This window comes from Urocampus carinirostris, chromosome 3 (assembly GCF_059441175.1).
Source record: "Urocampus carinirostris isolate Australia breed hairy pipefish chromosome 3, RoL_Ucar_1.0, whole genome shotgun sequence".
Lineage (NCBI taxonomy): Eukaryota > Metazoa > Chordata > Actinopteri > Syngnathiformes > Syngnathidae > Urocampus > Urocampus carinirostris.
The window spans coordinates 10,313,453-10,328,965 of NC_142351.1; the positions used below are offsets into that span (position 1 = coordinate 10,313,453).

General features: G+C 39.9%; 1 protein-coding gene across 4 annotated transcripts in view; it reads right to left on the minus strand.

The window, feature by feature from the left end:
- Positions 1 to 3,338: 3,338 nt before the first annotated feature.
- Positions 3,339 to 15,513, minus strand: part of atf7a (activating transcription factor 7a) — a 56,368-nt gene continuing 44,193 nt past the window's right edge. For all 4 annotated transcript variants that reach the window (XM_088330610.1, XM_088330609.1, XM_088330608.1 and 1 more), the window contains 4 exons: positions 14,683 to 14,832; positions 10,908 to 11,096; positions 8,931 to 9,036; positions 3,339 to 7,966 (listed from right to left, as the gene is read on the minus strand). In XM_088330610.1, the coding sequence (XP_088186736.1) occupies positions 7,734 to 7,966; positions 8,931 to 9,036; positions 10,908 to 11,096; positions 14,683 to 14,832 (678 nt within the window). In that variant the 3' untranslated portion in view covers positions 3,339 to 7,733. The remainder of the gene's footprint in view (positions 7,967 to 8,930; positions 9,037 to 10,907; positions 11,097 to 14,682; positions 14,833 to 15,513) is intronic.

Below are 15,513 nucleotides of genomic sequence, written 5' to 3' on the forward strand. Positions count from 1 at the left end.
TAGAACAACAAATCTGCATATCCTGTAGCCCGATTTCAAAAGGAGGACAATAGCATTTTACTCCATCGATTTAGTTTGGATGAGAATATGAAAAGGCACTGATGAATTTAAAGGCCAACCGATTGGACATTAAGTGCATTTGAAGAAAGTGATTTGTCTTTCAATAATTGTAAAATTTGAGGTTACTGTCTGAAGTATTAAAACGGCTTCCTTTGTTTTTGTGTCAAACCTTGAATTTTTTTCTGTATTTATTATATAACATTATATATATATATATATATATATATATATATATATATATATATATATATATAAAATATACTGGATATATAATATATATATAATATATAAGGAGTTTAGATATGACCAACATCTTTCACAGGCAGTCAGGTAGGTTACCCTAGATGTGAAAAAGCTGACTCATGACTTTTGATTTTATTTTGACTCCATATATTTTCCCAGAAATACATTCTACTCTCCTTGGCCAGAACAACACTGAATATCAACACAATCTTTTACAGGCAGTCAGGTAGGTTACCCTAGATGTGAAAATGCCCTGAAAAAGCTGACTCATGACTTGGTTTTGTTGACTCCATATATTTTCCCAGAAAGACATTCTACTCTCCTAGGCCAGAAGAACATTGGATATCAACACAATCTTTTACAGGCAGTCAGGTAGGTTACCCTAGATGTGAAAATGCCCTGAAAAAGCTGACTCATGACTTGGTTTTGTTGACTCCATATATTTTACCAAAAAGACATTTTACTCTCCTAGGCCAAAACAACATTGAATATCAACATGATCTTTTACAGGCAGTTAGGTAGGTTACCCTAGATGTGAAAATGCCCTGAAAAAGCTGTCTCATGACTTGGTTTTGTTGACTCCATATCTTTTCCCAGAAAGACATTCTACTCTCCTAGGGCAGAAGAACATTGGATATCAACAACACAATCTTTTTCAGGCAGTCAGGTAGGTTATCCTAGATGTGAAAATGCCTTGAAAAAGCTGACTCATGACTTGGTTTTGTTGACTCCATATATTTTCCCAGAAAGACATTCTACTCTCCTAGGCCAGAAGAACATTGGATATCAACACAATCTTTTACAGGCAGTCAGGTAGGTTACCCTAGATGTGAAAATGCCCTGAAAAAGCTGACTCATGACTTGGTTTTGTTGACTCCATATATTTTACCAAAAAGACATTTTACTCTCCCAGGCCAGAACAACATTGAATATCAACACGATCTTTTACAGGCAGTCAGGTAGGTTGCCCTAGATGTGAAAATGCCCTGAAAATACTGACTCATGACTTGGTTTTGTTGACTCCATATATTTTCCCAGAAAGAGATTCTACTCTCCTAGGCCAGAAGAACATTGGATATCAACACAATCTTTTTCAGGCAGTCAGGTAGGTTATCCTAGATGTGAAAATGCCTTGAAAAAGCTGACTCATGGCTTGGTTTTGTTGACTCCATATATTTTCCCAGAAAGCCATTCTACTCTCCTAGGCCAAAACAAAATTGAATATCAACACAATCTTTTACAGGCAGTTAGGTAGGTTACCCTAAATGTGAAAATGCCCCTAAAAAGCTGACTCGGGACTTTTGCTTTTATTGACTCCATATATTTTCCTAGAAAGACATTCTACTCTCCTAGCCCAGTACAACATTGAATATCAACACCATATTTTACAGGCAGTCAGGTAGGTTACCAAAGATGTGAAAATGCAAAAAAGAAACTGACATTTTTGGTTTTGCTGACTCAGCAGCTTTTGGCCAAGGTTCAAAATCTGTCTCAACAAATCAGGTAGGTCACTCTAGAAATGAAAACGCCAAAACCATAACTGACTCAGCACTTCTGGTTTTCCTGACCAATGAGTTTTCCCAGAAAGACATTCCCCTCTTCCAGAACAGAACAGCATTCAATTTCAACACAATGTCTTGCAGACAGTTAGAAGGGTTGACCTATATGTGAAAAAATGCCAAACAAGGAAACTCAGAATTGTTTTTCCAGAAAGACATTCCACTGTCACAGACTAGAACAGCATTGAATATCAACACCATCTTTTACAGGAAGGTAGATTAGTTCAGACCACGTTTTTGCTCTCCTGTCCCGGCTACTGACCCACTTTTCCGTTCCCGACACAGCCATCGCTCGTCACGTAAGTCCCACTTCCGCGTTCAGAGCGACCTGCTTCCTGCGATCACCGGATCGTGGGTGCAACCTTATCTTTTTTTCCAATAAAACGAGAGAAACGTAACGCAAGAGGGTCCTGTCTCCGTTCTGGTCCTGACAATCTTTGTTTTAAAATAAATTAGTTTCATTAAATGGGTTTTGAAATCATCTCCGTTAAAGCAATACAATACATAATATTCCTGTTTTAAGCACTAAATATGATATTGAGTTTTGTAGTTTTACTGTAGTGGTATTTTTTTTAGTATTGTTGTAGATAGATGGATAGATACTTTATTCATCCCCGCAGGGAAATTCACAAATTGTTTTAGTATTTTGTAGTATTTCTCCAGTTTTATTTCAATGCTAGTATTATTTGTAGTGTTTAAGCAATTTTTTAGCATAACTGTAGTCGTTTTGTAAAATTACTGCAGTTGTATTCTTGGTAGTATTTTTGATGAGATGTTTCTGTAGTGGGGCAGCACGGCAGCGCAGTGGTTAGCGCTTGTGCGGCACAGTTCATGTCATGGGAACCTGTCATGGGTTCAAATCCAGCTCCAGACTTCCTGTGCGGAGTTTGTATGTTCTCCCTGTGCTTGCGTGGGTTTCCTCCGGGCACTCCGGTTTCCTCCCACATTCCAAAGACTTGCATTTCAGGGGAATTGGCCGGTCCAAATTGTCCCTAGGTGTGACTGAGCGAATGAGTTGTCTGTCCCTGTGTGCCCTGCGATTGGCTGGCAACCAGTTCAGGGTGTCCCCTGCCCACTGCCCGGAGATGGCTGGGATGGGCTCCAGCCCCCCCGCAACCCTAATGAGGATAAGCGGTACGGCTAATGAGATGTTTCTGTAGTAAGATTTTTGTGTTATTGTCGTGGTATTTTTGTAGTATTTCTGCAGAAGTATTGAAGTATTTTCATAGGAGTATTTTATAGAATTTTTACAGTTGTATTTTGTAGTATCTACATAGTAGTATTTGTGTAGTATTTCATAGGAGTATTTCTGTAGTATAATAATAATAATAATAATAATAATAATTTCCTTTGTATTGTCATTCTTTGTAACAATGTACACAGAACGAAATGTCGATACACCTGACCCGTTGTAGCGAGTCGATGCAGCCGCAGCCAACAGAGGGCGCCGCCATTATACCAATTAGGTATGTACTATTTCTGTTGCCGTATTATTACCGTGGTGGTATTTTTGTAGAACAGTATTGGTACTTTTTCTGCAGAAGTATTTAAGTATTTCCATAGGAGTATTTTATAGTATTTTTACAGTAGTATTTTGTAGTATCTCCATAGTGGTATTTGTGTAGTATTTCATAGGAGCATTTCTGTAGTACTATTTCTGTTGTCGTATTATTATTGTGGTGGTATTTTTGTAGAACAGTATTTGTATTTTTTCTGCAGAAGTATTTAAGTATTTTCATAGGAGTATTTTATAGTATTTTTACAGTCGTGTTTTGTAGTATCTCCATAGTAGTATTTGTGTACTATTTCATAGGAGTATTTCTGTAGTACTACTTCTGTTGTCGTGTTATTACTGTAGTGGAATTTTTGTAGAACAGTATTGGTACTTTTTCCTTTTAAAATAAAATAATATATTAGGTCCCTGTTTTTAAGAACTACATTTATGATTTAGTTTTGGAGTATTACTACTATTACTAGTATCACTACTTTGTAGTATTTGTGTAGTACATAGTATTGGGCGACAATGGGGACGATGTTGGTACAAAAACATTTTTTTATTAGTAGTACTTAATCTACGATTATATCATTTGTCGTCATTATATTTTGACCATTTTCGTTTGGTGGGCCGGGTGAAAAAGCCTCGGGGCCCGCATGTGGCCCTCAATGGCTTTAAGCCTTGTGAAAGAATTGTCACAAAGGCAACTAGATCAGGGGTTTCCAAAATGGGGCCTGTGGGCACCAAGTCGCCCCCTAAGGACAGCTGAGTAGCCCGCTGACCAATTCTGAAAGTACACCAGCACTACATCATTGTAATTTTTTTAAGTAGAATGAATTTTTTTTTTAGTGGTTGACTGAGTCTATTTAACCCCACATCCAATAATTAACCTGGTATTTACATTGTAACAACATAGTAATAACAACATAAGCTATTATTTTAGAAATGGGTATCAAACTGGTAACCCTTTGCGCTAATTGGTAACAAAAAGCTTCAAAAGGTTTAGAGGTCCCTGATCTAGAAGAAAGAAACACCCACTAAAAGTAATTTTGCTCAATGAAACAATGGGTGAGTTCAATTTTCCTCCCAACTTATTAAACATCGAGAGATGATACCATAAATAAAAAGCTGGACATTTTAAAAGAGGGGTGCGTCGTTTGAGGTGTCCTTAAGAAGTTTAAAATAAAATATTTTCTGTATTAAGTATGTTTTAACAATGCCCAACTGAGTTCAAAGAGCCTTTATCCTTTTTTCCCACGGCACCTATCTTCTTTTATCTTACTTTTTGCCCTTAGTGTTTCGGGGGGGGGGGGGGGGAGAGGGATTTCACGCGCATGCTTGTGGTTTTCTATAATTCTAGGATGAAAGTGGTGAAAGTAAGAAAAGGACTGTTTCATGTACAGTCAAAATGCCAACCTAAGCGAGCTTGACAGTGGCGGCGATGGAGATTTCAGCCAGAAGATGGCATCAACAAGTAGAATGTTTTGAAGCTATGGACACTATCTTTAACTTTTGTGTTTAATCCATCTTGGGATCCGAAACCGTAGATCTAACACTAAAGAAAAACAAAACTATTTTAATGTTTTTGTTGAGGACTATATCATATGTTGCTATTGTTTTTTAGGTGTATTTGATTTGTCTCTGCAGCAAAAATGTGCAACCATGCTGTGTTACAGTGCAACTTAAGTCCAACACATTGAAATAGAAGCCTTCTTAAAAAGAAAAAAAAAATGAAAACGTCTCCTATCTCATTATCTCAGAGCTCATGCAAATTTTGAAATAACAATAGCTGCACATAAGAGCAATAAAGCAACAAGAGAATTATCATATATGAGGAGTAAGCAAAGCGCAATGGTTTCTCAAGGGGTAAGCCTTTAAAGTTGGCATCAGTGGGTTAAGAAGAACTGCGATTAATATTTAGGAGTCATTTACAAAAGCCATTATGCATGTTTAGTATGTGCATTCCTAAGAGTTGAGGCACTCTTATTGGATGAAAACGTTAAAAAAACAGCTTCGCTTCCATCAAGTACCTAATGCTTTTTGGCACAATGGGAAAGAGAAGTAGAATGAAATTGAACATATTCAGTCAAAAAGGGCTTTTTGCACGTGTAAATTAAATAGCAGACGTGGATATTATGCAAAAATCAGATCCGGGTTTTCAAAAGCGGGGGCCAATTGCAGTGTCACTGTTAAGAAGTTATGCTGGACTAGTATTTTTGACCCATCGCTTAGTTTTAGCCTGTTTAATAAGTTAAAATTCCATTCAGCAATCCATTTTCTTGAGTGATTATTATCACTAAGGTCAAATTTTAAAAAAACAGCCGTTTTCTGCCATTTTCTTTTTACAAATTTGGACCCTAACTGGTCACTACTAAAGTGATGTACAGGGTGTTCCAAAAAATGTATACGGTACATATTTTAGCAGCGTGTAGCTCAGTTACCTGCACAGCCGAGGTCCAGGGTTTATTTCCAGATACCACCGCAGCCTCCCCAAGCAGAGTTTGCATATTCACCATGTGCCTGCGTGGGTTTCCTGACTTCCAGACTTGACTTTATGGAAAGGATTTTAATTCTAAAATGTTATTAGAAGTATGAAAACTCGGTAGAAATGCAAATATAATTTAGGAGGGAGTTTAACAAATAAGCACCTACACGAGTTACCGTCGATTGAATTGGAGACGAGTTTGAAGCTGATGGAACTGTTCAGGACGTCCATAAGAAGCGTTCCAGAAGACCACGTACTATATATTGACAAATCCCACAAAAATGATTACTGAAAACGTTTGAAAAAAGTCCAAGAAAGCCTATCCGTCCATCATCTGTCATGAAACGTCAATGGAGACGTCACAGTCCAAGATTAGTCCATGCTCTTCTGCGCTCCGGCCATTCCTACCCAGGATGGCCAGGGTGTCGAGCTTGCCAGGGATTGTTGCCCCCGCCTCCGGGCAACCGACTAAATCCTGGGTTTCGAGGGGAATATGGCTACTAAGCTAAACCTTAAAATGATTAAGGGGAGGCACCACCATAGGTAGGGCCAGAAGCCTCAGCCCTGAATTTCTAACAGGGAGGAGAGCAAGCTGGGGGCCGCTTGGATCTCAAGGATGGGTCCCCCTTACGCTACCACACTACCTGTTGACCACTTATACCACTTAGCATGTCTAACCAATAGGGATTCATTAACCCACAGGGTGTCGTGAGTCTTTGAAACACCCTTTAAGTGCTCTCACAAATTCGCTGCAAACCTTCTCACATATTTCTCCCTTAACAGGTCATGCCAGGTTTAGGGCCCCACGACCAAGGCTTATAAAACTCAATCTCAAACTTAGATAACATTAGGCAAGGGTCCGTCGTGATTCAGGATCCCAGTATCACAAACGCGACATCAGGCAGACTTTAGGCTCTGGCATTCCCTCCGACAAAAAGGCCAAGACTGGGATTTATTAGCAGTGAGAGCTCCCCGGTCTCCTCATCCTCAGGGTTGATTGTGCCCCTTGTGGGTCGCTCAACTTCAATATCCAACATCTAATAGCCAATCACGAGAGAACGAAACCTTGATAGTCGAGTCTGGCAAAAATCTCTTGGTTAAATAAGTTCAGTCCATAAAGAAAGGATTCATAATTGAGGTATCAGATGCTAAAATGTGTATCCATTGTTTGGGAACCCTGTATTGTGAAGAACAAAGAACATATAGAATTTTTCCAAGGATGTTAGCTGCACTTTTCAACAAATGGGGATACATTTTAATTAGTCTATACTAACCCTAAATTTTACGGTCAACGCTGTTTACTTCCGTGTCGTGGGTAACATTTTGCGGCTTGAACAGGTATTCAGCAAATGAAACGCAGATATATGGCTGAACCTGAACCTACAATTAATCCGATATGGACTACTCCAAACCTAATGCAGAGCTCTCAGTCTTCACATAGTACTTTTGATAAAAGATCAACAGACAAACTAAAACGGGTCATACCAGGGGCAAAAGGTCCAAATATAAAGTCCTTTGTTCAGTAAAAGTTCGGCCCCACGAGAGCGAGACTCCAATGCAGCCACAGCCAAATTGAGTTGACACATCGACGTTCTGTGTAAATCCAGCCCAACAGGCCTGAGTGTTATCCGCGATGTTAAGTGTGACAGGTGCATGTCAACCGTTGAGTGCAGGCGTGACTACACAAGGAGCTAGAGTTCAACCCCTGTTGTCTATGGCAAAGTGAACAGGAAGCCCTCTCAATGTTCCAGTCCGTTTCCAGAAGGCTGCCACTGAGTTCCAGGCCACAATGCTATGGCTTGACAGAAAAAGGGTTCGAAGGGGCCGGGAAGACGCAGATTTTCTTCCTCCGACAGATACGAGGGGGGAGTCCGTGTAGAGACATGGCTCATCATCTGGCGGCAGACTGCGACTGTGCAGCCATGATGATGTGGGAGGTTCCGCTCTCTAAGCTTTGCTGCTGACCCAATCCGGCCAGTACGGACATGGCCATCGCTTCGGCGGCCGCCCTGGAGCTGAGGCCGTTGTGGCCCGTGGAAGGGCTGGGGGCCAACGAGCTGTGCTGAATCACCGGCGCGGGGGATCCCGTCGGCTCTGGGTTATCTTTCATGCTCTCTTCCACAGCTGAAGAAACAAAATTGGAATTCAGTTATTGGAAAATCACTAAATCATGTAATGTGACGCTTCTGTTTTTAGTTGGGATGTCCTGTGAGTGTAAAGATCCCTAGCTACTTTGCGCTTCGGTTATTGCTGGTTCACCGCTTTGCGAATTTTGAATTGAATTATATTAATTCTCATTGATATCGACATATCATACATTGTGTTGTGCAGCAAATAGCACACAGCACATGCTATCACGGAGGAATGTTGTACGTGTAAAAAATTAAAAATACATTTTTTTCACAAAACAGCTATGATGTAGTTATTTTTTGTGTTCACAATGTCATAAAAACAGTATTCTAATCTCTGACACACAAGTCCTGGTAAGTGTATTCTGTGTATGATATTGGACACCTGTAAAGGAGATTGCATAGGATGCCAGTTTGATATCTAGATATAACATACCTCACTGTTGTACATTATTTTGACTATTTTGCATTATTTACAACATTGTCATAGTAGACCAATCAGTGTCTTTGATCTCTACACCCTTTAGCACGAATCTGCTTTTTGTAACCTAGAAGGCTTAATATAAAGGGCTCAGAGGATGGCCTTTAGAACGGGTGGGAATTTCTCATCTGAGGTTTAGGCTCAACTGTTATTCTTGCAGGTTCAAAATCCATAGATGTCTTTTGTGCTTATTATGAGTGTCTACAAAACTATTTACGTATTCGGTCAAAATACTTAAAATAGGTTGGCACTCAGAGGTTCTAATTCCTATTATTTCATTATTGTAACGATTCAGATTATTATCACTGCTTTCATTAGTTCGTCATTATTATCCTCATTACTTTCTGCAGTTTTTTTTTTAATCTCTATTGCCCAAAGACGCTCACAGCTACACAATCCTCTAAGAACTAGATGCTGTATTGTATATTTCCTTTTTCATGGCATGATCTTTTTGTTTTTGTTTTTCCACAAGGCTCACCCAAGTAGGTGGATTTCTTCTGCAAGGTAGTGATGGGACAGTCTTTGTGTGCCAGCAACAGCTGCTTCAAATGTGCCACTTCGTTTCGCAACAGAGACACTTCGTTCTGGAAAAGCACAATAATTTAGCACACAGTTGTGAAACAAATGACACGGAGAACCTGGCGAGAAGTTTTAAAACACAGGGGTGCCCAAAACGTCTATCGCGATCTACCAGTATATCACGACGACAGTGTGCGTAGATTGTAAGTCAATGTAGGACTCGCCGTTGGTTTGTTTGGAATGAGTGTTAACGAAGTGATCTCCGCCCAGTCAAAACATGATGCATCGCGCTCCTCCCGAGAACAATATGGCTGCCGCGTGACTACAGCTATGAAGAAATGCGAGAGCAGACTGGCAACAGCTCCGTCCACTTCCAGGGGAAACGTCTCACAGTACACGGAAGTGCACGCTAGGGCTAAGCAATTAACAGAGATACAATCGATATATGACGACAGTGCAATTGTGTAATCCCAAGACACTGCTATTCCCTGTTTGTTAGTGGTGGAGTGTTTGTCCAACCAGAATATTTACACTTCGGGTTTTAAAGACACCGGCCAATCAGAGGCAAGTTTCAACGGCACTAACTAATAAACGCGAGGCAAAGTTTGCAAGCAGTACGCTATGCCACACATCCACGTGTGAGCCTCCTGTAAGCAGACAGCAGTCAAAACAAAGCTCCCCATAAGAGGACGCTGTTTTCTTAAGGTTAGAGCATGTCAATATGATTAACCCTCGTGTTGTCTTTTATTTTACTTTTTTAAACATTAAATGAAAATGTGAATGAAAACAACATTTTAATTTTATACTGTGGGGACCAATGTAGGAAAAGTAATTAAAATTTAAATTAAAAAATTCATTCAAGGGGATTTTTCTGGGTCATTTTTATTCGAGGACCACAAGAGGTTTAGGTACACTCACAAAAAAAAAAAAAACTAGCACAGAAAATGCACTTATCTTTTAAAATCGACAGCCGCATCAAAATTGCAATACTAGTCTGGAAAATTGCAATTAGCTTTTTTCCAAAATCGTGCAGCCCCAGTGCACGCTCCTCTTGATTGACATTTAAGGGAGGCGGTTGGACATCTGACCATTTCTGACACATGGGTCACCATGCAGGCGCATACCGCGTTCATATTTTTCAAAAAAACTCAGACACCGATTTTCCTTTTGAAAAGCGAGCTGAGAAAGAGAAAAGTAAAGGAACTCAAATCACAGTTTTCGGGACAGCGGTCAGTTTTCTCACAGCTGACCACAAAAGCAAAGGCAGCTAACCATGAGTCAATTCGGAATGGAAGCACTGTTTTCAACAGAACTTTTCTGGAGTGGAGGATGAGATTTTTAGACTACAAGCTGACATTGAGCTAAAGTTTAGAGCTCATGGACAGTTCTGGGACTTACGGAGGAGAAGTACCCAAACATGAGAAAAAATATGTTACCTACTTGTCTGTATTATTTGGCTCCACTTGTTGATGTGGGTCAGCCTTTTCCCATATAAAAAATAGTAAGTCCATAGTGTTTCAGCATGACTAATGGTCATTTGCAAATGTGCTTGAGGCTGGCTATCATCAGCTACTGTTAACTCACCGCTCCCTGGCTTATTCTATTCAGTGCAACTCATCACAATAAAGTAATGGAAAAAAAAGTATATTATGGGCTCAAGCAGTAATGCAAGATACATCAACATATACGGTACAAATACCCAATAGGCTCTATTTATGAATAGTAGATTTTGCATTTTTACTTTAGGTACAGTAGATCATTTTGACGTGGCCATTATATTCTATAGGCAACTCACATGTGGAAAAAGTGTGGGCACCCCTGCAGTGGAGATTAACAATTAATAAAAAAATGGAATAATTGACACCAGAAGTTAGGGTACCAACTAAAGACGTCTCATGAGACAGCCAAGTATATATTACTTCCTGCTCAGACATACCGACAAAGAGACGTTCATGCTGCTGAGCTCTTCTGCCTTTCTTTCCAAAGAGTTGACCCACAGTTTCCGTTTCTGCCTGCAGCGAGAGGCCGCCGCCCGATTCCTTTCCAGGAAACGTTGCCTTCGCTCGTCCGGATCGTCTTCTGCTGTCCGTCGCCGACGCCCACCTGTGGGCTGTGCAGGCGATACCTTCAGACGAGTGGGCAGGAGGACAAAGGGTTGGCAAAGGAGACAGCAGGAGAGGGAAGCTTCATTGAAGGTTCTGTTATTTCAGTACATCAGCCCTGTGTCTCACTCAACAAAGACTTGTTAGATACAGTGCAGTGAAAAGTATTTGGCCGCTTCCTGAATTCTTTGGTTTTTGGATATATATCACTCACAAAGGTTTCAGATCAAAAAAACGACGCTAATATCACACAGAGACAACCCATGGAAATAGAAAATACAGTTTGGAAATTTTTATTTCATTCATTTAGAGATCTAGGCTCATGTTTAACTGTGACTACACACAGTTCTGGGAAAGCTGAATTCAATTCCACAGGTCACACCCAAAATTGATTGCCACATTCTTTGTTGAATCAATGAATCACTTAAATCTGAAAAAAGTGAAGTAGGCTAAAAAATCTTGAGAACACACTTGACATGCCACAATCCAAAGAAATTCCAGATGAAATTAGAAAAAAGTGATTAAAATGTATCAGTCCGGAAAAAGGCACAAAGTTCCAAGGCTGTAGGTCTCCAGTGAACCACTGTCGGATCCATTAACCAAAACTGGGAACAGTGGCAAACCCTCCCAGGACTGGTCCAACAACTATGATTACTCCAAGAGTGTAAAAACGGCTCATCCAGGAGGTTAGAAAAAAACCTTGAAGAACATCCAAGGAACTGCAGGTCTCGCTTGCCTCAGTTAAGCTCAGTCAAGACACTGGCTAAAAATGGCATCCGTGGGAGAGTTCCCAGGCAAAAAACACTGCTGTCACAAAAGAACACAAAGTTTCAACAATTGCCAAGAAGCATCTTGATTAGCCTCAAGACTTTTGGAGAAACATTTTGTGTACTGATGACTCAAAATTTGAACATTTTTGAAAGTGTGGGTAAAATGGCACAGCATTTGACAAAAAAGAACATGATGCAAACAGTAAAGCAGGGTAGATGGTCTAGGGGCTGATTTGCTGCATCAGGACCTCGACAATTAGCTGTGGGTGACAGAACAATGAATTCTAGTGTTAACAATAAGATTCTGAAAGAAAACGTCTGGCCATTAGTTTGTGCCCTCAAACTTAAGCACTCTTAGATCATGCAGCAGGACAATGATCCGAAACACACCAACAAGTCCACTTCTGAATAGCTCCCCAAAAAAAAAAAAAAAAAAAAAAAAAAAAAAAAAAAAAAGAAGGTCCTTGAGTGGCCAAGTCAAAGTCCGGATTTAAATCCAATTTAGATGCTTTGGTGTGACCTTAAATGGAGAGTTCATGCTAGAAAAACCTCCAATATTTGAGAGAATTTTGCAAAGAAGAGTGGGACAAAATTCCTCCACAGCTTATTACTAATTATCGTAAACGTTGGATTTCTGTTCTCGCTGCGAAAGGTGGTCCAACTCGCTATTAGTTTCAGGGGCAATGACTTTCGCATAGGGCCAGATAGCTTTGGATTTTTTTGTGCCTTAATAAATGGAATTAACTATTAAAAACTGCATTTTGTATTTCCTTGGGTTGTCTCTGTGTGCTATTAAAACTGGTTTGATGATCTGAAACCTTTGTGAGTGATAAATATGGAATAACACAGAAATCGGGGAGAGGGAAAATACTTTTGAAATGCAATGTGTAGCATGGTGAAATAAATTTAAAAAACACTGAAAATTTAAAGTATGTGGACTAAATTCCACTCACATCCTGTTTCCCTTCATGTGTTTTTCACACCATAAAAATAGTTTTCATGTGTACTGCGTCAATACTTGTTTTTTATTTCAGCATTTTTTTTTAATCAAGACATTTATCAAATGGTATGAAAAATAACACTTCTATTGCATTTTCAATTAGCATATTTTTAAGTTCTGTGCCTAAAAACATGGTATACTATATATCTATTTATCTATCTATCTATCTATCAACCCTGGTCATATCCCTCGAGAGGGTTGACCGACAGCAACACAAACACATACACAATAAAGCAGGGAAATAAAAAAGGGAAAAAGTAGCAAAAACACGCACACAAAAAATTGGGACCATGGCCAACCCAAATGCCCAAACACCCAAAAAAGTTAGGCACCTCAGCACCCAAGTTGGTCCTGCTTTCGTCCCTCCACATGAAATGGGACAAGAAAGCGGCCATGTCACTCAAGTCAGGGTGACACAACACACTCTTCCTTTCAACAGCAGGGCCCGACAGCTTTTACTGGTTTACCCCTGCTGCATCATACAGGTGCCCTGCCCATCTCTTGCCCAACACATCCTAACATCCCACTATCCTTTTACAACACCTCTTCACTCATTCTTATCACCAACAAGAGCTCTAGCTTCCGCTATATTTAGACCTCTTTCCTGCAGTCCGCTCATAACACCATGACATCCACATCAATGAATTTTGTATAAATGAAATGTTTGAAATTATAAAAGCTTAATTGCAAAAATAAAATAAATTCCATATAATGGAGATACGTCTTTTTGAAAATGTAATGACCATATGAAAAAAATGGATAGGCCTACTCAAATCAAACTTTTTTTCCCTTTGGCCTGGCCTTTCTACAAAATCTTTAAACCAAATACGGCCCTCGACACTAAAGGTTTGGGGGTGCTTTGACATGTAACCTAGCTAAGCTAAAGACACTCGCGGAGGTCTAAAGTACAACTTTGTACCGTATTTTCCCAAATATAAGGCGCTCCAGAGAAGTCGCGTCAGCCAAAAAATGCAAAATTAAGAAGAAAAAACATAACATATTGACTTTGGCTTAATCACGCCTTATCTTGTGAACATTCGTCTCCTGTTTTATATGTTGATAATTTTACAGGTTATTTCAGCGTAATAAGCTTAATAGTAGAGCAAATAACAGGTTTTTAATACACGTGATATTTGAAAGAATACTGTTTTCAATCACTGGGTAATCGCAATAAAAGCAACTGGTTTACGTGTCCATCGATTGGTCGGAAAACGTGATGTCATTTCGTGAACGTAAATATATTCAACTTGCTTAAAAGTGATTCCTATACAAGGTGCAAATGCTCTGTGCTTTACTGTTATCCATTCAGCCATTATCTTCACTGCTTATCCTCAGTAGGGTCACGGGGGTGCTGGAGCCCATCCCAGCTATCTTCGGGCAGTAGGCAGGGGACGCCCTGAACTGGTTGCCAGCCAGTCGCAGGGCACCCAGGAACACACAATTCGCTCTCATTTTTTGGCACAACACAGCAAGGTTGAAATTATCAACACAGGCCTGGAGCACCCTCTTGTGGTTTAGTGTGAAAATAACGATTGAAATTATAATCTATTAAAAAAAAAAGAAAACTCAATTATATAAAAGATGTTTTAATAATTTCACATACAAGTTGTGCCAAAGAATAAGTTGCACCCCGGTCCAAACTATGAAGAAACTGCAACCTGAAATTTGAAAAATACATTTTCATAAAAATCGGTTCAGCCGTTTCAGAGCCTGTATGTCACATCGATATTACCTCTAATTTTCGTCCATATGCTAACTTTATAAAAGGCTACTTTTGTCACCCATACTAAGCCTTACAATTCGCTTTATTATGACATTGGTACCAGGTGCCAATCGTACCTGAGGCTGTGCCGGTGACTGAGCATCTGGCTGCTGGACGAGCAGCTGGCTCTGTTCCATTCTTTGAGGAACCATCGGACTGTTGCCCACAGCTATCATGCCTATGCTGTGTCCGGATGGGCTCTGTTGGGACAGCGCCGCTTTCAGACGCTATGAGAGAACACATCATCAGGGCAGGGAAAAACAACTTATTCCAGCCTGGAAGGGAAGACAAGTTGACTACATCAACCCTTGCCAATATAATTGACCCTTGCGCACATCTGGCACCACCCGTGTAAACTTATTTTTTGGAGCTAGTCTGTGGGTTAAGTTTGACTGTTCTCCTTATCCGTTGACTCTGTTTATCTGCTTAACCTTATAACGCTCGGGAGAGTCCGGAAGCACAGTTATTCGATGCAGGCTTCTGATTGGCTGCCGAGTAGGCAAATTACCAAATGAACCGAAATTTCCAAACCGAACGAAGACTCTGAAATCGAAATAAAGCAACTTTTGATTTTTTTTTGGGGGGGGGGGGGGGGGTATGGGGGGGGGTGTTGGGTCAACCCTTAAAAAAAAAATGTTCCCTTGAAAAAGTTGTCGGCTTTGTAAGTTGTATTTATTTATGTTAAGTTGTTATTTCAGACATTGGTATTGGATAAATACTGTATATGATTTTTGTGTTATCAATGAAACAAGATACAACATACTTCAACATGCATTTTAAGAAAACACTATAAACAGCGGCATGTAACATTTCTGCCGATATTATTGTCAATTTCAACGAGTGCACGAAAATTTATGTCTGCAGCTGCTTTCAATAATATTTAATGGGTAAACCGTGCAAATAGTGGC